Source organism: Pleurodeles waltl, chromosome 10, assembly GCF_031143425.1.
Source record: "Pleurodeles waltl isolate 20211129_DDA chromosome 10, aPleWal1.hap1.20221129, whole genome shotgun sequence".
NCBI lineage: Eukaryota > Metazoa > Chordata > Amphibia > Caudata > Salamandridae > Pleurodeles > Pleurodeles waltl.
In genome coordinates, this window is record NC_090449.1 from 167,205,316 (window position 1) to 167,232,930 (window position 27,615).

A 27,615-nucleotide genomic window follows, 5' to 3' on the forward strand; every position below is an offset into this window, starting at 1 on the left:
AGCTTCTGAAATTTGCCAGATGTGGTGAGCTATGCAACCACAACTACCAGAGTGCCCTGCACAGGACATCACAATTCATAGACACAATGACACCAATACGTCTGCTTTGGGTGTTGGGCGACTCAGCACATTGTCTGGTCGAAAGACAGACCAAATACCCAAAATATCCAGGGCACAGCTAAAGGAAAAATATGGTAAGGTGTGATGGGGAGCTGTGGGAAAGAGAACTTTGCATGCATGAACTTTATGCGAATTCCATACAGTGCAAATATGCATTTGCAGAGAGAAGTAAGAAACACCACCAAGACGGTTAAACCTTTAGTCCATCTTCCAAAGGGACAGTTTATTAGTATCCTGACTTTAAGACATGGCCAAGGAAAATATATGAATAGTAGGACGTGAGCTCTTTGGATTAATTAATTTACTGATTTGAGAAGAAACATACTCAACAAACATTCCGCAATGGCAGCTGTAGGGCACTTGAAACAGAAACAAGAAATAAAAAGGTAGGCAAAGCATAGAAAAAAAGAGTAACTGAGATATTTAGGCATAAAACAATGTTTTCTTTCTGGACTAGTCTGGACTTCCATCATATCTGACCTGATTTGAAGACAACAAGGCGATCACCTCTCCAACTGTGCTCAGAGTGATCCCAAGCATAAAAGAATCCTGTGCAACTTGTGCCCCAAAAGTTGAATGCTAAGTCCTGATTGTGCTATTTAGTTCAATAGTTTACTTGCCAGATCATAGATTTTATTTTACTTACTCTGTAGCCAAATTTGTCACATATTCACAAGCCACATTTCCGTACCAAAAAGGCATCTCGACACTTTTCTGCCTGATAATATTCTATCGATTTTAGCAGCACGCAAGAGGAAAATATTAGCAACAATAGTCATTACGGTGGCATTTAATTGTATTCATACTAGACATTCCTACTTTTTTGCAGGTCCAGCTTCTGGCTCCCAGAGGAAGCATCTTCACGACCCGCAGATATTGGCTATCATGAATCAGGATATAAAATTGCACAAACTTTTTAACTGGCTCATCTATCTATGTATTACAATTCTGAGCCAAAACAGTAAAACGTTGAATATAGCATTTCCTTTTAATACCCAAAATATATAGAGATGTTTATTATTCAGGTGAGTGAGGCCTCTGGGAAACATTGACGAACGCCTTATCATTGCTACAATTCTATTGCATTTCGGATCAGAGACGGGCATTTCACAGTTCTTTACGCTCCTCCAGTGTAGGCACCTCATCGTTACAGATCTAAAGTCTACACATTAGTACCACCGTTGGGAAATGGCATTTTCATCTATCTAGCAGTAACACTCAAAGTACGATCGCATATTAAAGTTTTGAAGAAAGACCTGAAAATGGTATGATGCATAAAAATCAGACCTGCGATGCAAAATACCAGGTGGAGGCATTTTATAACCACAAACTAAATGAATCAGTTAGTATAAAAAATAACAGAGCTAACACACTTTGTTATTTTCTGTTTTCCGCGAGTACTAGTGTTTTAACATACAATGACATATCCCCGAGACATTTCTAAATGCACAATGTGGCGCCATTGTCTAACAAAAGTCCACCTGTTTGAGAGTCTCATTCCATTGCATAACAGCATTACATTTCCTCTTCGCTTCCTTCCAATTCTTTCCTCTCATTTGTTCAGTCTGGGCGTGGCATTGATGTCCGGATGTGACGCAAAGTGCCAGTCAACCCAGCACAGTCCAATCGGGGATGCTGTCCTTTTAATTCAGACCTGCCGGCGAAAACAAAAAAATAAAGGCACAGGAAGAATGGCAGGCATAAATGGGCGCTTGGGCTGAGGTGCCCACTGGAGTAAAGAAAGCATGACACAATTAGTGTAAAATGCCACAGAGCGGAAGTTATCAATGACAAAGCCTTACCATATATTTTTCACCATGATTAGCAACTCGCTCTTGGCTATCAGAAACAATGCACATCTTGAACAATAAACTATTTTGCTTCCTCCCGTAAATCTACCTTTTTTCCTTACAACATTTTTACAAGATTACATAACGCCATATTATTGCAACATTTAAAACAAAAGGCCGAACAATCCCAATTAAAAAAAAATACTAGGACGCTACTAAGTATTGATAACTTATTGCACTTGCAAAGGCTCAGCAGTAATTTGGTTTACTCCGCAAAGAGAGCTTTATAAAAAGAGAAGTGAAATACGGAAATATTCCCGGAAAGGAAAGTACAAGCAAGCAGGAGTTCAGGATGGAAGCCTTAACATAAGAGGGACATTGAGGGGTCTCCGCCTTCAATCAATTGCCACATAAAAGAACAGGAGAGAAACCACCATTCCCGTTTGGACGTGTGCAAAACATTTGAATCCTTTAGAAAAATATGTGCATTATGAAGACAAGAGATAAAGTCCGTTCTTAACATTTCTTTCTCTCACAAATACATTATTTCTATTTTATTTATACTGCTGATATACAGACAATGTACAGTTCACTTCTTCTCGGGCACTTCTGCATACTGTGCTGTCTACACAATAAAAAGTGCCAGAATAAAAAATAAAAATACAAAACAGAAAAAAGGAAACCAGTGAACCTGAATCAATGTGATTGAGGCTGTGTGGGAAGCTAAATCTGTGTCCGTTTAGAAAAAATAAACACACTAACAGCAAAGCCCATAAAGGTGTTTGCATAATTCCCCTTGAAATCTCTTTGTGCCAAACCACAGCACTCTGAATAGTGACTGCAACAGCAGGCCATTGAAAGTAGCCTTTTCAAACCCTTTCGTTCTGTTTTTTTTTGTTGCTGTTATAAAACAAGTCAGTCCCTGACTCTCTAAAAGCTATACTGGTTTGTCAACATCATCATCTGTAGTGTTAGCCATTCGGACTAGTACATGCCGTCTCATCGGGCTCTTAGGAATTCGAATGCCTATTGTCTCTTTATTCTGCTCAAGGTTCTCGCAGTGAGTTTTTAGGTGGTCTACTTTTATTTCTAATTCCACAGTGTCCGGCCTGATATCTACAGAGTCCACAGAAGAGGGTATCGACTGGCCATTGTCACAAAACAAATTTGGGAGACTGCTTCGAGGATTTGTGTCCGCCTGGTCAAAGGAGTAACTAGGCAATGTCAAATGTTCCCCCCGGCATGGCAGCTGCCCCCGCCGGTCTGTTTTAGAAGGTTGCTCCCCAGGCTGATTATCTCCAAGGTCCAAGGAGTCCCTGTAGGGGGCAGACTCACAAGATGGAGTCCTCCTCCGCAACATCATGTTGCTCTCCGAGACTTTGGTACGGGCAGCCGTGCCATTGTCGTCCTCCATGGGAGGCTCTATTGAAATGCAAGGGGGGCTCATCTTCTTCTTCCTCCGAACACCATGGAGATACTCAGGATCTGAATGCATGTGGATAGGAGGAGAGTCCTTCCCATCTATGGACTGTTCAAAGCAGGAATCTCCATCATCAATGGATGGACAGATCTCAATTGAGTGCCTTCTTTGGTCATCTGTCCATGTAGGTTTTGCCAAGAACCCATGAGTATCAATACTGTAAAACTTCTTCAAGTCTTTCTCTTTGCTTTCACTGCCAGTCAGGTTAGTTGTGCTGTTGCAACTCTTCAGGGGAACCGCAGGACGTGAACTTGAACCGATGAAAGGAGACACAGAGTGACTTCTCGTTTCGGACTGCCCTATCCAGTCTTCTGCTGAACTGTTAATGTTTCGCACCTCCTCATCAGCCAGGTCAGATGATTCGAACAGCGAGTCTTCATGGTCTATGCGCTCACGGTTTCTGCTGGAAGATCTACTGGGAATACTGTGCTGGCTATACACATTCTTGCGGGTGCGGACGCTTGATCGTCTACTGTGAGAGGAGAGCATGGGAGAAGACTGAGGGGTGCCCGATGGGGAAAGAGCAGGTGTGCAGATTAAAGGAGGAGCCAGTGTATTGGGCGATGGGATTTTCAAATGAAGGCTGTCACTGGAATCGGCCTGGAGCCCGTCCTTGGACTCACAGGCTTGGTGATCAATTGAGTCTGATCGAATGGCCTCCTGCAAAAGAGATACAGAATTAGTGATCAGGTGTGGTGTGGTTTCTGCACATTAAATGAATCCACCCTCTTATGTGTGTCTATCAACTATTCTGTTTCTTCCAATATCAATCAATTATTGTATCTATATTTTGATCTCATTATTTTGTGCTTAATAATATTATGGTTACGACTTTGATTTATTCTCAAACGTGAGAAGCAAAATGAACAAAAACAGAAGAAAAGTGAACTGATGTACCGTTAAACCATTTTTGAGATTATTAACATATTATTTAGACCCAAGCAATTATTCAATTATACCTTTTGATGTAGGAACATTGTAGAATAATACATCTTCAGATGAGAGAACAAAACAAAAAAAACGACTTCACTAAACATATTTGTAAGATTCCTGATACACCTGAACCGAAGGTTAGTCTCTAGAGCTAATAGTATACTATGTACACACAGATTCCTATTTAATTCTAAGCAGTCAAAAATATCATTCTTGTCACTGATGCAGCATATGGCTACTGCACGTATGTGAATAGTGTTGTACATGGAATCTGAGGCTGCTTGTGTTGAGGTCAGCCTAAGTGCAGGAGTCAGCTGACATTAATGAACAAACATGTCCCCTTCCTTGGATTTAGTCCACTAGTCCATTCCTTTCTCTTTGCATGCCTTGACTATGAGATACTCCAGTAACAGATATTCCATATTCCTAGCCTGTAGCCTGTTCCTTGAACAGTTAACTAACTTGGATGACATCTTGGATGTTTATAATCGCAGATCGTTATTACCAAAGGACTCAAAGCCCCCTTCCTATTAACCACATATTGGAGGTGCCAGGTGGGGACCCATTATGATGAGAAAGCTCCACCAGGTGGAGCCTCTGCACTTCATTAATAGGCAGTGGCAGTGGGACTTGATTTCCACTGGGCATATTCGAGTGGGCACTGAGAGGGGATACTACATCAAAAGTTAGACCAGCTTTTTTCTTGTCTAGACATTGGTGGAGTATGCCGGAGACACAGGTGTGTCACCACAAGACCTACTGACACGTAGGGCATGCAAGGTGAGACCATCCATCTTCAGGAAGTGACCAGAGAGACTCATCTATCTGTGGGGACATCACACAGTCCCCCTTCACCCAATGAAGAGATTTTCCACCTGCTAGGAAAAATAACTAGTCCTTGGGAAGGGGGCAGCAAGGAGAGTTTGCCCATTTTTCTTCTGGCTGTCCGGATGTAAAGGGGTGAAATGAGAAGCCAGTATTTTAAATCCAGATAATACTGTCTAATGGAGAAAAATACTGTACATAGTTCGCAAAAAGTGATGGACTGGAATATGGTCCATTGCCAGTGGCTAATAATTTGTTTGTAAATATTCTACCATCACCTTTGTCTTTACTACAGTGCAGGTGTGACGGTTTTGGGGGGATGCCCTGAAGTGGGTCCTGTGCTCACTCTGCTATGGGACTCAACCTATACCTCACTGATGAAGCCTCACTAGGCCAAAATCTGTCTAAGGGTGCCTGTGTTCCAGTTCAGAGAGGGTCTGACCTGACAGATCGTGCTGGACTGTTTCAAAGGCAGGAGGACCAAAACTGCTTAGCGTACAGCTGGTCTCAGTCTTGTGTGCCATAGTGGGGGGAAAACGCAGGGGCGGCTCTTCCATAAAGGCGGAGGAGTGTCGTCCCCCCGCCAGCAGCATCAGCTGCAATCCTTTCCCCCCAAAACAAAAATAAACTTTGTTTCTTATCGTTTTTATGGAAAAGGTTTGGGGCCTCGGGAGTGACTAGTTTGAGGGGGAGTGCTCTGAGCGCATGTATTTTTGGCTGGCTGTCTCGGGCCGGCCAAACACACATGTGCAAAGGGCCCTCTCCAGCCCAGCAACCTGGTTGCTGGGCTGGAGAGAGCCTGCACAGGCTCCCAGTGTGCCTGGGAGCGACATGGCTGGGTGCTCCTAGCCAATCCTAACGCTGCTCTGAGCAGCGTCAGGATTGGCGCAGGGCAGGCTGGGAGCCTGTGCCTGCAGGGAGAGAAGAGGAAAGGAGTAGCACGTTGGTGAAGGCAGTGGACGCAGCACAGGTAAGTGTTTTTTTAAATTTAATTTCCCCCTTCCCACCGTTAACCCTCCTTCCCATGTGCTCCGCCCGCTCCTTCAGTGTTGCGCTAGCAGCGACTTGAAAAACGATGGGTTGGTATGCGGCCAGAGCCACTGCAAGAGGCTTAGACCTTTTTAAAGCATTCCACCCATCACCTATGTGTTTTCCACAGGAAAAGTACCAGGAGCCTGGGATGTCACTACATTACTGTAACGACGGCAAATGTTTTGCAGGCAAATTGACATTAAGAGTCCATACTGCATGGTTTATTTCTCCTACATCATCTCCATTAGATTTTCTGCGTTCTTCTAGACAATTTAAACTGCAATAATACTTAAAAGTGTCTTCCCAAAATTAACTTAGTTTTGTCCTTATTCATAAAGTTGAGAAGTAAATAATTTGATTTATTTTCTTACCACAAATCTCGAATTTTGTTAATTAATAACTGTTTCTGGGACTGATTGGGAAGTGTGCTTGTTCACAGCCTGTGCATTATTGTTGTTTTGGATCACAAATCCAACTTTATCACCAATATATCACCTTACCGCAAGTGGAACAAGATCTCCAAGGAACAACTGATCTCCAACCTCGCCCAAGCTACACCCCCCATTACCAACGACCCCAACGCCTCCGCCCTCAACCTCACACGATGGCTTGACGTATGCGCTAACTCCCTTGCCCCACTCAAAAAAACCAACAACACCCGCATCAACAAGACAGCTATCTGGTTCACCGCAGAACTTCAGACCTCCAAACGAGAATGCCAGAAAATTGAGAAAGCCTGGAGCCAAGAACCATCAGTGAATAACTTCTCCGCCCTCAAATCAGCCATGCGCAAACACCACCAGCTCATCCGGACCACCAAACGATCCTTCTACAAGGAACGCATAGACAAGAACGCACACAACAGCAAGGAACTTTTCACCATAATTAAAGAACTCACCAAACCCCAATCCTGCGCCACTGACCCTCTGCACTCGCAAGACCTCTCCAGCTACTTGCACCGCAAGATCGCAGACATACACGAAATCTTCATATTGTCGCCACCCACCATCACCACACCGACGCAGCCAACCCCACAGCACCCTGCTGAACACCTGGACCCCCACCCACGATGAAGAAACCAGCAAAACCATGACCTCCATCCATTCAGGCTCCCCAACAGACCCCTGCCCCCACCACGTCTTCAATAAGGCCAGCCAAATCATCGCTCCCCAGCTCCGGGCCGTCATCAACAGTTGCTTCGAGACCGCAACCTTCCCAGATATTTGGAAACACGCCAAAGTCAATGCCCTGCTCAAAAAACCCAAAGCAGACCCTGAAGACCTCACAAACTACCGACCTATCTCTCTACTCCCCTTCCCCGTGAAGGTCATAGAGAAGATAGTAAACAAACAACTGTCCCGCTTCCTGGAGGACAACAACATACTCGACGTCTCCCAGTCTGGATTCCGCAAAAACCACAGCACCGAGACCACCCTCATCACCTGCACTGTCGACACCAGGACCAGAATGAACAAGGGTGAAACCGTTGCCCTCATCCTTCTAGACCTCTCCGCAGCATTCAACACCGTATGCCACCAAACCCTTCGCACACGCCTCTTCGACGCCGGAATTCGCCACAAAGCCCTGGACTAGCTCACCTCCTTCCTCTCTGAAAGAACCCAAAGAGTTCGCCTCCCTCCATTCTGGTCTAAAGCCACCAAGACATATGTGGAGTCCCCCAAGGATCCTCATTCAGCCCCACACTCTTCAAGATCTATGACACCCAGCTCATCCTCTCCCTCACGAGGAACCCATCTACCACCAAGAACAACCTACACGCCGGACTCCTCGCCATCGCTAGCTGGATGACAGCAAGCCACCTCAAACTAAACTCAGGAAAAACCAAGATCATCATCTTTGGACCCACAAGACAGCATGGAACGACTCATGGTGGCCTGCCACCCTAGGACCACCCCGACACCCACCACCCACGCACGCAATCTCGGCATCCTACTAGACTTGTCTCTCTCCATGACTCAGCAAATCAATGCCATATCATCCTCCTGCTTCAACACCCTCCGCATGCTATGCAAGACCTTCAAGTGGATTCCAATAGAAACCAGAAGAATGGTCACCCACACCCTCATCAGCAGCAGACTGGACTACAGCAACACCCTCTATGCAGGGACCACAGCCAAGCTTCAGAGAAAACTCCAGCGCACCCAGAACGCCGCCGCACATCTCATCCTCAACCTCCCTCACCACAAACACATCTCCGCCCACCTCAAATCCCTACATTGGCTGCCCATCAACAAAAGGATTGTCTTCAAAATCCTAATCCACGCTCACAAAGCAGTCCACAACACCGGATCGGCCTACCTCAACGCACGAATCAACTTCGACATCATGACCCGCCAGCTCTGCTCCGCCGAGCTCACCTTCGCAACAGTCCCCTGCATCCAACGCACCACCTCCGGTGGCAGGTCCTTCTCCCACCTCGCCGCCAAAACCTGGAACTCCCTTCCCACCAACCTACGTAAGACCCAGGACCTCCTAACTTTCAGAAAGCGCCTCAAAACATGGCTCTTCGAGCAGTAACATCCCCCCACCCATAGCGCCTTGAGACCCTACCGGGTGAGTTGCGCGCTTAAGAAATGTGATTGATTGATTGATATGGCAATGTTGATGTTTTTGCCCACAAACCGCATCCAGTTATTTATAATAACCATGGGATGATGTTAATTTTTTATGATAAATCAGGCAAAGGGATTTAGACATTTTGTCACAATAAAGAGATTTGATTATGGTTGATAATTTCATCATTTTAAAGTAGGAGGCAGTCCACCAGCACTGAGCATAAGGAACAGAGACACAGTAGTTTTTGAATATTTGGGTACATTCTGATTAGTGTGCATGCATGTTTGCTTGTCAGTAGATTATTTTTTAATTGGTAGGGACCAGGATGATTTTTGCTGCTCTTTTTCCAGGTACACCATTTAAAAAAACACAAAAGTAAAAAAATGTGATTGAAACAAAAGATGAAGATGTAGAAAACTAGCAAACATAACATATTTAATGGATGCACACAGTTTAAGAAAGATGAAAAAAATAATGCAACATGTGGTGTAATAAAGAACACCATGAAAATACAAAGAGAAAGATAGAGGCATCTGATTGGGTTGCATATTAAGTGAAGATATGTTTCTGCTTTTTCCCTTGACGCCATCAAGGTGATCACTTAATTAATGCAGAACATGTGTCGTTTATTGATGACAACAGAATCTGTAAGGGACTGATAACTCTGAAATAAAGTACTGATGATATCTGTTATTTAGCACTGTTATTGCAGTATTATTTGTTTTTCTGTACTAAATCAAACGCAGATGATATTACCATCTAGTCTTAGATCACTGTTTGGCAAAAATTCAACTTACATTGAAAATGTGTGATTCTTTAAAATATAATTTCAAAATAACATGCATGATGGAAGGGCTAAATATAATGAAAAAGAAACGCTGCTGTCTGAGTTTGTGTTCTCCGCCTTGATGTCCTCAATTATTACCTGTCTTTGGAGGAGCCTGTTGAGGCTAGGGGACCTGGAGACGGGTAGCGGGGCTGGGATCTTGGGCAGGTCAGGAGGTTCATGGTGGCATGACACGGCGGCTCGAGGTAGGCGCTCCAATGGGACACAAAGCGTTGACCCTGTTTCACCGGTCTGGGAATGAACGGAGGCCACCGAGCCTAGAAAGAAAAAAACACATTGTTGAAACAGATAATTTACAAAAACATATTTATTAGAGCACAGCATTTGAATGATACCTTAATTGTTTTTTTGTTTTTTTTAGCGGTTTTATAAGGGGCAAACAGCTAAAGGACATTAGGGTGCTTTACATGAGAACCAGAATATACATTTTTCTGTAGCAAACATTCATGTCACAAGAGCTTTTGGCGTTATCGAGCTATAAGGTCTAAGACAGGCTGCATTGAAACCTGCTAGTCATCACCCTTCAGCCAAGTTTTGAATCGCTATTTGAAAGTGACACACTGAAATGAGAAGACGATGATACTCAGTATTGTCTTCTATTCTTAGGTCATGCTAGTTCTATTAAAGTCTCACTTCTCCATCAAAGAAGTGCAAGGGCCTATCATTAACCCCTAGATTATCTTAATTTAGGCTCATTTAGTAAAGAGTAAGAGTAAGAAGGTGCTCATATACCACGATGTAAAATTTTGTAGAGAGTAAATTAACATAATTGGGGTGTTCCTTCAGCAATAATTTGTGGGCTTTACTTTTGAGACTTGGAATTGAGCCACTTATCAACTTTTATGACAACATCCCTACCGCTTCCAAAGGGACCCATGTCAATGAAATCTTCTGATGGGCAACAAGGTCCATTGAGATACCTTTCACAAAACATACTAAGGGATCCTGAGGAAAGCCTCCTTGGTTCTGCAATCAAATACTTCCAACTTGTTTTAATTTATAGAGAAGTATTTATATTTATTGTATGTAAACATAAGTACAGGTATACATTAAGAAAGTAGAAATCTATTATATCTTATCCAGTGACTATAATGAAATCATATTTTTCTTTCCTCAAATTGGAGATGCCCTAACGAGGTCTAAGCAGGGCAAATCAGTGGAAGCGTCTCAGGATAACACTAATTGTTTAAATCATTTCCATGCAGATTCTTTGTTTGCAAATTTTTATTATACGGATAGCCTGAAAATCTGCTATAAATCGGACCCTCAAGGACCTACATTGGTCAGCTGTGCCCCAAATGACCCCTTTATCAGACATTCTACCATGACCATTTTAAAACTTTCTGTTCTGGGACAATTTATTGTTAGTTTAAAAACACGTGGCAATCCATGCAAATCTGAACATCTTTTTTTGGTGTTAGTCATATTCTATACAATTTATACATTTAATTGAAGTTTGCGTAGGCAAATCATCTACACATTGCTAGATTGTAGTGTAAATGAAGGAATTCTGATGACTGTAAAACAAGGTATTATTTAACTAAAAAGTGTGTCTTGCTCCCATCCGTCCAATATGGATAGCACTGGTGCAGAATGATCCATTGAATGCAATGCTGGTGAATACACGAAGCTATCATTTAGCAATCAAGGAGAAAAATATTGTTGAATATGTATTTTGAAAAAAAAGCACCCCAAAAACACTTCTATCCGGTACAAGAACTCTTCTCCAAATAGAAAACTGATAATCCACATTCTTAGTCCTCTGCCTAGCTGTGTCACTTTCATTGCATTACATATTTTCCACTCCCATTTCTGTGTTAAGCTATCTTTTTTTCCTCCTGGATTCCAAATACGAGCCCATTATGAGAGGGCCAGAAAACAGGGTAGCTTGAAGAGAGGGAAAACCAAAGTTATTGGTAATTCCTGGGAAGGGATTGTGAGTTGATCATTGAGACTCCCCCGAGAAAGGAAGAATGAAGTGAGGACCTTTTTCTTGCAAGTATCCCCTATTTCACTTCCTGACCTTTCACATGGACTTTCCACCTGCTTGTAGTAGACAAAGTGTCGAGTTTGAACTCTCTCGACCGATGCTGTTTCCACTGGGCATGTAATCCCAATGGGTCTGATATCTCCCATTAATCAGACTTACCAGGCCACTTCTAATGAGGCCCTAGGTATTTATATTTCGGATTTCAGAACCATGGCTTAACTATCAAGGGATTTGTGGAGCTTCCACATGTTCGCATGACAGGTCGTCTTAGGGTACACAAAAGAATGCATGAGATGTAAACACCTGTGCCTTTTCATAAAGTTCCACAAGCAAACATTTGACATTAGATTGAACCTGGGGGTGCTATCCCTCTGCTGATGCTGTGCTGACAATATAAGCCATGCTTCTTCTCCTACCTGTGGGTGAAGCTTCCTCGTACGTTTCCACCTCGTGTAGGGGGTAGGGAGCTTTAGCCGGCATCACAGGACGGAACATATAGCTGTCGTTAGGCAGTGAGTGCATCCTAGAGACTGAGATCTTGCGCACTGTCAGCAGGTTCTGTGACCCCTTAGCATCCCTCATATAGGCTCCTTCACCCTGAAGATCAAAAATGGCATTGCAGTTAGTTCAACCATCATCTTGCCTTAAATGTAACATCCTGGCCTTGGATGGCCAACCTCTTTCAGCAGCCCTGATTAGCCCGATAACTTTATTTAGAACCAAAACCATCACATCAATGAACCACCTGCACACAGCTCCAGGCTTAGCACAGATATGACCAACATCCAGCTCTACAGAAAAACTCACTGATTCTCGCAAAATGAGTGAGTTTCCAGTTACACACACAAAGGTGGCAGCTGCATAAATAATTTATTTTGAGACATTTATGTTCCCCCTTTAACACTTTCAACACTAGCACCTTGTGTTCTACTCGTCTTATATACAGATGGTGCCGTTGCAAAGGGGGATTTTTTTATAGGAAACCAACGAGGCTCCTTAACTGAAGTTGAAAGGTTTTCTTATACTACCGACATCCAGTAGAAAGCGTAGGTCGTCAAGGGGGGAAATATTTAGTGCACACGAAACATGTAAGTGCAGGTACGCCCTTTTCTACTCATAACAGATAATCACTATTTATAAAGTAACAAGAGATCACAACTTATTAAAAATGATGGTCTTTCATCAGTGTGCCAAAATATGTAAGGAAGGATGCTAAGGCTTTTCTAAAAACATGTTTTCTGTCCTCATTAACTTCTTTACTTCTGGAGGAGTCTTACCTTCAAGACTTGAACATGGAAAGCTACAATAGTGGGTGGTTCTAGTGAACTAACTCATAATCGGCAACATAGGTGTATCTACACTTCCAGTTATCCCAGAGGCTACTAATGCATCCTCAAAAACAGACAGAATTATTGAATAGAAAATGGGTATGTGATGTGGTTTTATATCCCCTTGAATTAACCATGTGCAGTGTTTTCTTGCTTGAGCTTTACAGGAACTTCTAAGCCTGCTCTTTTACAACTTTTCTTAGTTTGAAGTCTCAACTGCTCACTTCGTCACATATTACCGACCATGAATCTGAGCACTGTAGCCAACCAAAAAGATAAATACACTTTGCCGATTATGTACAAATGTAATTATTGAGTCTTTGTCATTCTGTGTAGCATCATGACATAAATGGGGTCCCCATATTTGGAACTTACTCTGGTATGAATGTTATGTTATGTGTGTGGCTTTCCTGTAGGTAACTCCCAACCCACTCCTCCTGTCCATCTTCTTGTGGCGTGGTATTTGGCACAAGTGGTAATCTTCCTTTCTGTCTCGCAAGAGTATGGTACTTCTACATATGATATCACTTCAGTGGGGCGCACATTTTCCCGCAGCTGTAATGTAACAGCTTCGAGTTGGTAGACTGTGGGCCTCAGTTACAAGACCTTTGCGCCACAGTTGTGTAATTTTTATAGTCATAGTGGTGGCACTAAGCAGAGTTTTACACTGCTCCAGATTTACAAACTGACGCATTGGGCCAATGCGTCAGTTTGTAAACCCTTGCAGCACATTCCACCTGTGCCAGGTATATTGTATGCAAGGTAGGCATTCCAAAGCAAAAAGCCACACAGAACTGACGCAATGAAATTTACAACATTTCACTACATCATTCTGCGACTTCACGGCATCAAAATCTTAACGCCTGCTCAGAGCCAGTGTTAAACTGACACAGGGCTTTTGTCAATGTGAGCTTTCCTCACATTGGTGGAGTAGCATCATTTTACTTTTTTGATGCTAGTCAGCAATGCGTCAATTTAGCACCACAGATGCGTCAGAATTTCTGACGCATCTGTGAAAAAGTGCACTGTGGAGCTCTGTATAGTAAATACCGTGTATCAATGGTATTGTTAGGGAATCGTGTGGCAGCGCAAGACATTTGACGTTTCAAGGCCACATAGTCCATTTCTTGTAAATGACACCCTGTGAATCCAGTATTCTCATGTATTGCTTCCTATGGAAGTTGTAGATAAAACATAGAATTATGGATGGTTAGATATCAATAATGGGCTATTTTCCACTGCGGGGTTCTCAAGTCACATCATAAACACCGACAGCAATTATCTGCCATTATTCAGATGTCTGTCCCTCAGCAGCCACTGTATTGGACCAATGATCACATTCTCGTACTATCAACATCTCCATTATACTTCTGATGATTTATTGTATTTGGTGTGAAGCGAGTGTTCTGTATTTTGTTTTAGATGGTAATTTTGAAAAAACAGAAAGTGGAAAACAATTGAATGCTATGTTTCTGAAGCGTTTTGGCTTTCTAATGAAGTCATGAAATAAATACATTACTAATGTCATTATTTTCAATACTGCCTCCCATCTATATAACAAATTGAAAAGGTGGCCTGGGGGCCCACAGACCTGGCCAACCATCCGAGGGCAGAATTAGCCGTACTGAGGTACAGCAAAGACGATATAAATGAGAACAAGAACCAGTGCACTACAGTTTTAAATTGAAATGTGACACATGATTAAAGTACCCACAAAATGTACACAAAAAAATTGCTGTTATAAGTGGGTTCCATAGTTATCTTCTAGCGTGAACAGCGTTAATCACTGTAATTTTGCCACAGCAGCGAGAATCAAAGCTTGTTTTACACTGATGTACCCTCGTAATGCACATTTCTTCAGTTCGAGTCTGCACATTTCAGTAAAGGAATTTCAGGATACTCTGACAGGGTTCTCGAGAGACTACCTATGCTGTATTGGCTCCCCCTTCGACTTCGAGCAGAGACCATATCTTCTCCTGGCAAAGTGCTATTGGCTACCAAATTGGAGTAGCCTTTAATGAGTTGTTAGCCCATCCATCGGGTTTTATGAATTACTGCTTAGGTGTAATGGGAAATATAAAAAATTGTGATTACTGAATTATTTCCTGCATAGAGGAGTTCAGCTGAAGTATATGGCACTTCCAGGCAATCTACAGGTTTATAAAAGATGGGAAAAGGGAAAGAAAAGATCAGTTACTACCTACCACAGATACTTTACCTCCCTACCCTACATCATCACCAAAACAGCCACGTACACCAATATTTTCATCATGCATTCACCTCCATCACCACTAGCAAAATATGGCACCGCTGTACGTCTAAAACACCTATACCCCACAACACCACAAGCACACTGCAATGCCTATATTCTACCCCATGTACAGTACTATCTACTGTACTAGCCTCATCCTGCATAACCTACACCAAAAGCTACAAATATACCATCACCGATAGTGCCGCTTGCACCCTATGTGTCAATCCTGTAACACCCCTATACTTTATTTCACTAAACTCTGGCACATGCAGTACACTACAGTACCACTTATACCTACCCCAACACCCCGAATCTACGAACTACAACATCACCTCAATACTGCATCACCTACTACAATCTACAAGGTCCCCTAGTTCATTCACGAGCACCTACATACCACATCAACTACAAAACATGCTTGAAGGTTTTGCACCACTCGAGGCATGCTACATAACCACTTACAACCAATTTAACAGATTTCAGAAAGAAAAAACTTTTGCAGCCTGCCTAGCTTTAATTTTCATGAGGAGGGGGATTTTCGAATGTAACTAAATCATTATGTGGTAGTGACCTGACATTTACAGACAGCTCATTTTCCACTGAAATGGCCACTAAATGTGCCCCAATATGCAGTTTTACTGATAATACTATATTGCATATAAATAATAGTGTGTGGAAATTAGCTTCCATTGAATATTTACATTTATGTATGATCAATTAAAGTATCTTGATTTGTTTTTACCCTATTGCAAACTTTGTTTCCATCAGACTTCAGTTTTGCAAAAAATGTGCTTCATTGTTGCCTTCCTAATTGCTGAATGTGTACAGTTCATTTAGAGGTATTTACATTTTGTTGTGTGTTACAAATTGCATCCTACAGCCTTTCCTTTCATGGTTCGTGATTGCTACACAATTCACTTTACTTTTCTTTCTCTAACTACAAAGTGAGGGAGTTCGAAGTTCGTAAACATCAATCTCCTTGTTAAAAGTAAGCAGCGATTTATCAGAAGACACAGCCTAACGTTTGACCTCTGTGTTTGAAGTGCAGCAAATGTAACAAGATAGTTACAGAATGGAAAGGCATCTTTATTTATTGTTTGGACTTTCGACCCATAAAATTGGCTTGTGACCAACCAGTGAGTCTCCACCCACAGTTTGGGAAACTCTGCTCTATATTATGAACTGAACAGTGTTCTACACAACCACTATAATCTGCTAGTATGGGTGTGATGTTATTAATGCCTGGACTATGGTCTTTTGAGTACATGGTGGAAGAGCTCAGAGAAATTTCCTCTGGCATCCGAGGAGACCAAAACAGTACACAATTAGACAATTAGAGCAGAATTTTGTCAAACTAAACAACAAAAATCCTAAATAGGCTGTGAGAATGCTAATTAGAAAAAAGTGTAGTGGGGAATGGATGGCGAGCCATGCATAATGCTAAAGTATTTGCTTCACTTACAGAGGGAAACAACACAAAACAGGAACTCACACCCCGTTGAGCAAAATATATGAAATTTTTTCAGATATTAATCACTTATTTATCATCACAAGTCTCTTGTCTTCCATGGCACTGTAGGCTATCCTCACGGTCTACCACAACGCATCAATACGGCCAAAGACATGAGATCATGCTTCAAATTCCGTGTTCTTTCTATCCTCAGGTGCTCTGCTGAAAATCTGTGGTCGGTGGAATTTAGTAAAGTGGACACCTACATGTTCTGCATAGTGTTGAAACAACCAATACATGTCACACAGAAACGTAAAAATCTGGCAGATGGCAGTGGCTTTAGTTATCTTCTTCATTGTGAACTAGGCTAAACCACCGAACCACAGAGACTTCTTCTAAGGCCTCCTCTCCATATGAGTCAATCTTTTTCTCTGAGAGAGTAACACTGATTCTCTCACTAACACACTTGTTTGGGACACTTGGGCATGCATAAGGGATATGTGTGTTGGGTAGCATTGCACCTGTGGCCACCTATGTGAAAACAGCACTGAATATTGACACATTCATTTACTTGATCAGAGTCCCAGCGATATGCATTGAAGGTCTGTTTTATGTCCTATGAGTTAGTGTTTGGGCTGCTGCTATTTGTGGGGGAATCCATTGGATTTCCCACAATATGTCATTTTTGCACAGTTGGTACTTCTTAAACCCACATTCACTGCCTTTTTCGATACACTCATGTCAGTGACTCCATTCCTCAAAAATATACTAAGACTGATCCATCAGGACTCCTTGGTAACAATCCACATTCTATCAAGGGTTTTCTCCTACCGACTTTTGGCAAGGCTTTTACCAAGGTATGGTAATGGGAGTCATGAAAGAAGAAACACACCCTTTTAATGCTGCTCCGGGTTTTAAGCACCACACCGCTTCCAAGTACCTTCACTGGGCTTTATTTCCCAGGACTGTGTATTGCTGGCTGGTAACATTCCCCGTCTGCCAGAATAGATGGCATCTGTTTCCCGGCTACGTACGACTCTGGGTTAGGGCAGCCTTGAAAGATATTTTTGAAAACTAGGGCACAGTTCACTGCAGCCTGACATCCTGACTTTCTCAGGCAGGACATCCAGCTGCATAGAAAACAAGTATTTTCAATGCAACGGGTCTCGCATTTGCTCAAGTTAGAGCTATTAGCGTTGTAAAGAAAAAAAAACACAGCGCGATCGCACTATGTAAAATGCAGCGCGATCGCGCTAGAAAATAAACAGATAAAGTGGTGCGGACCTCAGGCTGAAAACATTGAGCCTCGTATGTTTTTAGTAGTTTACCGGTGCTGTGAAGGTGGGCTAAACATCGGAAAAGGCATGACGTATGCATGCCTTTAACAAATGAAAGCAAGCGGATTCTGAAAGGCAAGCCCACGAACCAATGAAAGTGACTGACATGGCCTGGGCTGGTTTCAAGCCCAACCAGAGATTACAGAATAGACGGAGCACTTTGCGCTCGCCCATAAAATGATAAGCTTTACTTTGTCGAAGTTTAGAGAGCGTCAGAAGAAGGTAAAGTTAATAGCTGGCAGTTCAGACACTTGGTTGCAGGAATTGTCCTTGTACTCCAGTTCTTTCAGTCCAGTATCGATAATCAGCTACAATTCTAACACCTATCATTTCTGCCTTGGTTATGGAGGACCATTCCAGCTCATGTCTGCGTGAAGATCATGTTTTATTCTTGCCTTCCCAGTATAATATCCAATCCGGGAAACCAGATTTGAAGTTTCTGCATCTTAACACACTACTATGAGTTTTTGCTTAGTCGAATGGGCTAGAAGATTGTTATGGTTTTGAACCTTTTCCTGTACTGGCTTTCGGCAGTACTTTCGATTGGGCATCATTATGTAGCATGTCTTACAGCTGGCGTAGAAAGTATGGCTGCTGCAAGAGCCACTCACTCTCACCCTATCTTAAGAAGGTAAAGGAGTGATTCTCAATGTTAAACCTTCAACAGCTCTAAACTGTCATCACAACTTATCATTGAGACATGTAACCCTGGCGCTCTAGTCAAAGACACAAACACCACTACTCAGTAATATGCTGACAATGCATCACTCTACCTTAAAGGCGCCGCCAAAAGAAGGTGTATTCTATTTGATGATGTGCCTATATTCCATTAATGAGCAAATGTGCCTACCAAACATAAAGCAAAACTACAGAAAATGTTGATTTGCTTCTCCTGCCCTATTACAACACCCACCAAGGAATAGATATCAGCCTGTCTGATCGATGGGATGATCTGTGCACTAATATCTAAATATGTGCATTGCCTTTTGAATAGCAAAACAGCACCTATAGCCTCACATTAAAAAAAAGTGAATGCGTCTCAAAACCAACTACACTTTTTGATATGCATAAATTAATCAGTTTCCAATACTGGTTTTTGGGCTTACTGTAGTCCAATCTGATATTGCCTACTGAAGTGCCCCTCCTATAGGCTATGCAACAATCTGATAAATGAATGACTTTAGGCATATGTTGCTTCAAACACATGGCATACGCCAAGTCGTTTTTCCTCTAAACTGGCTTTCTATAGAAAGTCAGTTTATTTTTTAGATGGATTGTCTAACATACAATACGTGTCAGAAATGGTGTTATTATTTTTTTTTGTTGGGGGTGGGGGGGAAACCCTACCAACTTAATAAACATAATCTGGTCAGGCCAAAACACAGTTCTTACAGAATCTAAACCCAATCTCTGGTAAAAATGGCACACGCATCAGGCAATTCCCCTTAGAAATGTGTGTTAAGTTCAAGCCCTAGTAACAATTTTAAAATCAAGACCATAACATGTCCAAACTTATTTGGAAAATAGGGGAAATGTAATGAGCAAAACATTGAGGTGGGGGAGCTCTAGATACAATTTTGTAATCTACAGAGCATGATTTCAGGTTTCAGGTGAACCACAATGGAGTGGAGGTTGGTTAAGCCAAGCAGATCGTCCAGACCAAAGAGTATAAATTATAAAATAGTCACTGAAATGGAAGTCAGAAACCTTTAGAATACAAAATATGTTTTGCTACATGGCAAAGGCACTTTACCTAGCCCTTTGTTAATGTAGTGCCTATAAACTCCAGCCCAGTTAGAGTACTCTGGTGTAGATACACACTACAGTCTACATATGACATTTAACTCCCATGCCCTTGACACATTTTCTGTGTCACCCGCTATGGTCTTTTAGGAAAGTTAAATAGAACATTTGCTTGAAAACAATTTTATCAATACTGTTTTAGAGCTATATCACATGCACTGTGGGACTGAATAGCAGTGCCACAGGGCACAAAGGCCTAATACCACCAAAAATAAGGTTCAGAAAAGGCAAAAAATCTGGGATGATCATGCAGAAGTGCCATTCACCCCAATTTCCCAAGGTACCTCTTGGACAAACGCAGCTTCTTCAGGGGCATCTGAGAGCTACACTGTGAGAATGTACTTTTCTGGGGGACCATGAGAATCTGAAGGTAGGTCTCATAACATTTCATCTGAAGGAACACCCATAGAATCGGACCCTCATGACCTCCTGATTTGCACCTAGCACCCCCAAATAATATTCAGAAAATAACTTAAATCATTACTTTCCTGGGTATACTCAGGTGGTTCCTACCCTCGCCCACCCACCTCTAATCATAGAGTGTTCAGAAGAACATGGGTGAAAGTCTTACTATCCACCTGCTGATATGCCCTAAATTGTGCAATTTTAACCCCAAGCCATGCACATATACTGTATATCTGTTCCATGACCCCATTTTCATAACAAACACCATTCTGAAATGGCTTGCTGTTCAACAACTCCTGTGGCAGTTCCTTCTCCTAAAGCACAATGCATGTCCTGTTTGTGCAGTGTATGGAAAGTATTCCAGTGTTCATTCTGTTTTCACTCTGAGTTCCATAATGATATTTAAGAAGGATAGCTTTTCTGTACAACCTCATATGTGCTGCCTCAATGGAGTTTCTACGTTTATCCCAAATAGACTGATTCTGAAGTGACTTTGATACTTTGGAGTACCATATTTTCTACAGTGTGCTTATATATGATGCATGGCATTTAATACCCTTAAAATAACTTTTCTGTTACAGTAGGTGTTCCTGTCATCCGTCAATTGTAATACTCAAGAAATAGACTTTGGTACCATTGAAATTCTATATATTCTGATACCCTTGATTTATGCTTTAAGCTTTGTAATCTTCTGCTCTCCATTCTCCACATAATTTATCATCTACTACTCTACAGGATATACAAATTCATGGCACACACTATAATAACCAGCAAAGAAATACTACATATTTGTTTTATTAGGATATAATATACAGTTAGCCATCACACGTTTCTCCTTCTCTCTATATATTTGGTGTAGTAGTACAGTTAACCCATGTCCTTTCACATAATTGCACATGGATCCACATTTACTTAAGTTGCATGGGTACTCGTACTACACCATGAATTTAGTACAGTGCATGTGGGCATTTATATTTGTTCATAAATAGATTTCAAACGTTTAGTAAATGTGTTCCTACAAGAGCACTCTACTCTCTCTACGGCCACTAGCATATACACTGAAACTTCAACTCAACCAATAATACTTTACTTGAACCTGGAGCAAAATCATTGAGATCCAGTTGGTAAAAGGGTTATTTTGTTTAAAAAAATAGACTTTTTCACTTAAGGCACATCTTGGCAAATCAGACACTGTCTCTATGATGCACATTGTTTCTTCTACTGTACATAGAAATACAAGAGAGTTGCCCTTTTCTCTTGCCATGGACTACTGGCTCAAGCTTTGGAATTCCATTGTCAGGTGCAGGTTACATGTGATACTTCTCTGAGCAGCTTGAAACAAGTCTGAAGGGGTGATCTTTAGTCTTTGGTGAGGACATGGATATTAAGGAAGCTGGAGGTATGGACACTTTTACACAGCAAACCATGTTTGTTACGATTAAAGAGCTGTTACTGGAAAATGCAAAAGCAGCACCTTGAGTTACAAAGAAGAGGAAAGAGCATAGGAAAGTGATAGGACCAGCACAAGCTACTAAAGGTGTGCATGACATACACGGCAAAGCTTCAGGCCACACACTACGGCACTACAATGCAGAAGCAGCAGTACCTCAATCACCTCTTGCCTGCTCCCCGAGGCCGAGTAGAGTGGAGGCATGGAGAAGGCTGATGCACTTTCCTTCGGGAGAGCCACTCCCTCCTCAGACTCTGGGATGGCTAAGGACACATTGTGCAGGCTCAGAGCCCCCTTCAGTGCAAAACATCAAGGAAATACATGAGTAAGGAACACACCTCCATAAGTGCCTCAGTGGAGAGCAGCTCTTCATAAGACACAATATCATGGGTCAGCCAAGTAACAATAAACTAAGCCTACCTTCTAAGATGCACCACTGTATCAACCAACTGCTCCCACCCTTAGGTGTTATTGCACAAAACTGGTTTATCATTCTATGCGGTAATGGACCATGAATTGTGGACTGAAAACATATAAAACCTATTTGTTACTGGGGTCAAGTATTTTGCTGGGTTTCTCCTTAATCTAGCCTTCATGTAATACTATTAGACACTGATTACAGGTTGTGTGTTAAATTCCGATTCCTCACAAATAGAAGTTTGTACAGGGATCAGAATTCTGAGCTGTATGAAAATAATCAGTCCCCCTTTCTATTGTGGTGGACGTTATCAGTGGAGAAAACCCAGATAAAAGGAAAAAACGAGGATTTTGGAGAGTTACATACCAATTAGCATGTTATGCCTAATTTAATATTCCAATACTCAAAATATGAAGTACTTACATCACCCTGGCCATAATTATGAATTGCCTGTTTCTTTCAGCCCCTGTGAAAACACATGTCTGCACAGGGACTGGAATCAAAAGGGTTCAGGTGAAAAATTATGCTTTATATATCATGTGTTTTATTCCTTTGTGCTCCCTTTTTATGTGGACCTCTTAAAAGTTTCAAATCATGAAATAAAAACTTGAACTTGTAAGATTTCCAGTAAAAAATAACAAAATCCAAATCTTTCTCCCCATCTGAATGGCATAAACTTGTGACTGCAGTTATTTAGGAGCTCAGATAAATACTGATCCCAGGGCTAATGGTTTTCAGCATGGCTGATAAATAACTCATTCCACTTCGGGCGTGTTATAAAGATTGCTCTGGTAAATACCTCACGTCAGGGTTATGGTATTTGCAGGGTGTGGTAAACACCTCACTCTACTAAGCACAACTTATAATGAGGGCATTAGAGAGTTGTAATTTTAGGTCCTAGTTATGGTCAGCTTGGAAATGGTGCGCTATTTCATCAGCCGCGGCTCCTTCGTTAGGGCGGAGGGGCATTACCCCCGCGCCAGAAGCAGCCACTGAAAGTCCGTTAGCAAACAAAATGATAATAAACCATATTTATTATTGTTTATTTGGTTAAAGGGGAGGGCACTGGAGATGATGAGGATATGAGGGGAGTGCACTCCCCTCAGTGTGCGTGTATGTTTGGCCAGCTATCTCAGACCGGTCAAACACACATGCACAGTAGGCGCTCCCTCCAGCCCAGCAACCCAGTTGCCAGGCGAGAGAGAGCAGGCACAGGCTCCCAGTCTGCCTGGGAGACCCCTGGCTGGGTGCTCCCAGCCAATCCTGCCACTGCTCTGAGCAGCATCAGGATTGGCTGGAGGGCAGGCTGGGAGAGGAGACGGAGGCACGACGTCAGACCACGACGTGCAGGTAGGTTTGTTTAAATTACATTTTACCCCATCCAACCCCTATAGCTCCCCCACCCCCCCATGCTGCACCCATCCCGCGTGAGGGCAGCGAGTCACATCTCTATTTCTTTCACCCGATTTATTCCAATACCACAAGGATTGTAGTTTATCAGGTGCAATAAACAGCACCCAATTACAACTATTGTCCGAAAAGTGGGGCATAACAAAAATCCTCATGTCCTCTATTTTACCGTTTCTTTCATTAGTATATTTCTTCACGTTTTACCTGCCAAAATTTACTGAGGAAAAATGCAGAGATGAGGTGCCTATGAAATGGATCCTAACTTTGATATGTTCAATGACAGGAGTTACACCACACATCCGAAATAACTGAGTTGACTGAAATCAAGGCCTCAGAAGTGTACTCCAAAAGAAAGTTTATCTCCTGCAAGTTAAGCAAGCATTCTCAAAAAGGCGAAAAGGGATATTTTCACCTTACCATAATGGTGAAGTGAGCAACTCTGGACTGGGAGAAGGATGCCTAGGAATGTGAACATAAAGTGCTTAATTCACTAAACTCCATGTCCATATAGGTTTCACTTTTATGGATAACAATCTACATGGGAAACCTAAAATGAAGGACCCTATGCTTTCAGATGGAATTTTTCAGGAGTGTAAAATGTGCCAGAATTACCAGAACTGTAATTTTCAGAAAGTAATTAAATCACGGATTCTCCCTGGGGTGGGGCTGTCAATGGGTACCATTGAAATATGTCTAAAAAACAAATTTGGAACTTTAAACAGAAATTGAGCTGTGACTTTCTCTAGTGATACTCCTGAAGTCCAGAATTTCACTAGTAAGTCAGGGATAGTGCAGGAGCAGGTCACACATACTCACGGAATAATATTTATCAACGTGTACTCGCAAGCATTCCTATCCTAAATCATTTTTCCATTCAAAGTAACCAAACATCCTTACTTTAAAGAACCTTTACAAGAAATGTCCCTAATGAGTTTTCCACATTAAGAAAAAGATGTTCAAGTCCAAAAACAAGAACAAGTATGGAGCTTGATGTTTTTCTTAACTTGGCTTGGAAAATTCCCACCTGCTGACATTTGCAGGTATAGAATTGGGAGGAACAGGTAAATGCCAGGAAATGAAAATTTTCATAGGTTTTCAGGCATACTTGGAGGTTATTTTGTGAATATCCAGAAATGAATAACGTTGAAAATATTGGTTTAAATCTGTTGCTCAATAAAAATATTTTTTTTGTAAAACTCTAGATTACAATCAATTCTCAAATTAATTTCTTACATGGCACATCAGTTTTAAAGTGTGAAAATTATTTAACATGTGAAAATCATTTATAAAAACCTATGACCAGGGCCACTGGAATTATACGATTGTGTGGCCGCGCGGATTTTCACATAATTACAGATTTGCCACATTGCTGCATAATCCATCATTTGCCACATAATCTGCAGATTTTAACAAAAAAAATGTTTCTAGCTCAAACGGTTCAAAAGTTACTAAAAGTGCAGTGACACGTGTTGCCACGTAGTGAAAGGCCCTTTTCAAAGCTGGACTGGGCACCTTTTCGTTGCTTATTGCTAAATCTGGGTATTAAAATGGTACTAACAAGGCACAACCACTGCCTAGACGGTGTTATGAAGTTTAACAATGTTGAAATAATGAAGTAATATTATTACAAAATGTGCAGCATTATGCCGCATAATTTGGCTTTTCCTGCAGCATAATTTACTAAGCACTGCCTCATACTTTGGCATTTTCATGCCGCATAATTCCAGTGGCCCTGCCTATGACTCTTAGAAGTGATTACATTTTTGACTCAGACTCCCAAATCTCGCATATAACCTACATTTCATCTGCAGATAACGATTCGAGGGAATATAATTTTGTCTGGTGGCTGTGCTGCTGACATTGAACGTGAAGATCTTGCAGCTAATCTTCGCTCCATCACTTGATTGGAAACAATATGTGGTTCTCTGCCAATTGCTTATTTATCTCTATGTGCCTAATTCTTTACACGTGTGTGAAATTCAGTGTCATTGTGAACTGATGCACACTGTTCCACTGCTGTGAATTGATTCACACTGTCCCGCTGCTCGGCAGCTACGTTCATACATTGGTGGACTATTTTCCGAACCTGCTAAAAGCACTTCTGAGCCTCGGCTAGCCCTCCCCCTGACAGTCTTGCCCAGCTGATTTTTGCCAAAGTGATTCCTAGTCAATGTTTTCACGATATAGGTCTATGAAGAGCCACCTTGGAGGAACAAAGGACCCAGACACAGATGAATACTAACATGATTTTTTAAAGAAAGTCCAAAAATATGGAATTCCCGTAGGTAACACAGCTGAGCTGCGGCTGCATTGAAAGAGACAAGCGCAATACCTACCAGCATTTTCTAAGCGAAAAAATGTGCACTAAAGTACACTGGCCTACACAATCGAACTGAGTAAAGAAGGGAGGGGATGCTACTAAGTTCAGAGAATGCAAATATGCACTAACCTAAGAGTGTACAAACACTAATTGCAGATTGTTGGGTGTTTATCAAATGCTTTTCAATTTAACCTAACTTTTATGTGATCACTACAGTGTCTGCTTTTCCCTCCCTGATTTTATGTCTTAGTCATTCAGACTCAACATCCATGAATTGACCGTTCACTATTTTATTATTATTTGATTTTGTTGACAAACATGATATCAGCAAGCGTTATTAATTCATGAGGTAAACTATCTCAGTAATATCACGTGCCAAAGTAATTATCAGAGCTCTCTGCGCTCTTGTCTCAGGGCAAATGGCTCTGTCAGGATTCTACTTCTAGGTGGGACCCATGTATTTCCAGAATAAAGTGGAATGGGAATATGGTGACGCTTTGCCAGCAGCTCAACTAACACATGGGCACCCGAAGTAGGATGATCTGGGGCCTTATCTACAAAGAATTGGCGTGGGGCAGCATCGCAAGTCCTGTTGCTTCGCTGCTCTATGCCAATTTAAAAGGGCGGGAATGCACCGCATGGACAAGATATGGTGCATTCCTGTCCCTTCAGCCAGCGCCGGTGCAGAAATTGCAGCCGAGCGCCAACACAGGCACCCTTGCACCATAGAGCAAGCATGTCTGTGTTGTTGATATGATTGGTTTGTCCAGAAAGGGGCTCCTTCCTCCACAAAAACTGTCACAAGGAGCATTTTCCTTGCTCTGTGCGTGCTGCAGAATGCAGCACATGTGGAAAGAGGTAAAAATTAGGAGCAATGTAAACATTTCTTCTTGTTACACCTGCTCTGGGTAGGTATTTGTTTGTGGCGCTGACCCAGTTTTACGCTTTGTTGTAAGTCTGGGGCAGTGTAAAAAAACAGTGAATGAGAACCACCCTTGGAATGCCTCCCCAACGCAGTGTGAGGCAACGCAGCTACTTGCTCTTCATTGTCTTACACCAGATCTACAAGGCCATGCAAATCACGCAGGGTGGCTTTGCATGGCCTTGTAGCTATGGGTCTGCAGTGTGTGCCACAGGAGCGTCAAAAAAGTTACACTCTGGTGGGGCATAAGGGCTTGCAAATAAGCCCCCTGGTGTCAGTGCTTAATTTGTGGTGTCTGCTGGTGCTCAGCACTCGCCATTAATTGATAACATCAGCACTTACTTATGACAGACCACCACATAGTGGTGCTGTCTGTCTATTTTGGAGCATAAACAGCAGTTTAACAAATAAATAAACACTTTAAAAAAATAATTCTAGAGTATCCAGGCCGTGTAATTTTAACTGCTTTCGGTGGCCTGCAATCTGTCATACTCGCACTGTTATAGTAGCCGGAGGTTTAATAGGCAGCATTTCTACTGGCATGTTGCAGTGATGGCACTTCCAGTCGGTAGTGCACGCTGTAGGGGTCTCCACAGCAATACTTTGGGGCCTGGCATGTGTTTATTTACAAACTAAGCACTGTCTTGTGTATATTACTGCTCAGACCTCTGGTTTGGTGCAAATGTTTCTAAGAGCTGCATTGGTATTGAGATGATGCTGCCACATTTAAATGTGTTTGGCTGTGAGATTTCTCCTTCACAATGGGGAGCTGCATTTTAGTATAGAACGCACTCCTGATAAAGAAAGCGAAAACAAATCCCTTAAGACCCCATTCTCTAGTTTACCGTGTTGCACAAAATTCTACCATTGTGCCAAGCAAGGCGCAGAGTGAGGCTGACCAGACCCTATATGTTCTTATCACTA

At 42.1% G+C, this 27,615-nt stretch overlaps 1 protein-coding gene across 4 annotated transcripts in view; it reads right to left on the minus strand.

The window, feature by feature from the left end:
* Positions 1–318: 318 nt before the first annotated feature.
* CACNA1H (calcium voltage-gated channel subunit alpha1 H) overlaps positions 319–27,615 on the minus strand; it is a 731,062-nt gene continuing 703,765 nt past the window's right edge. For 2 of the 4 annotated variants that reach the window (XM_069210130.1, XM_069210129.1), the window contains exons 31-34: positions 21,778–21,915; positions 12,011–12,191; positions 9,683–9,861; positions 319–4,050 (exon numbers count right to left, since the gene is read on the minus strand). In XM_069210130.1, the coding sequence (XP_069066231.1) occupies positions 2,848–4,050; positions 9,683–9,861; positions 12,011–12,191; positions 21,778–21,915 (1,701 nt within the window). In that variant the 3' untranslated portion in view covers positions 319–2,847. The remainder of the gene's footprint in view (positions 4,051–9,682; positions 9,862–12,010; positions 12,192–21,777; positions 21,916–27,615) is intronic. The other 2 variants (XM_069210128.1, XM_069210127.1) reach the window with 1 other exon arrangement.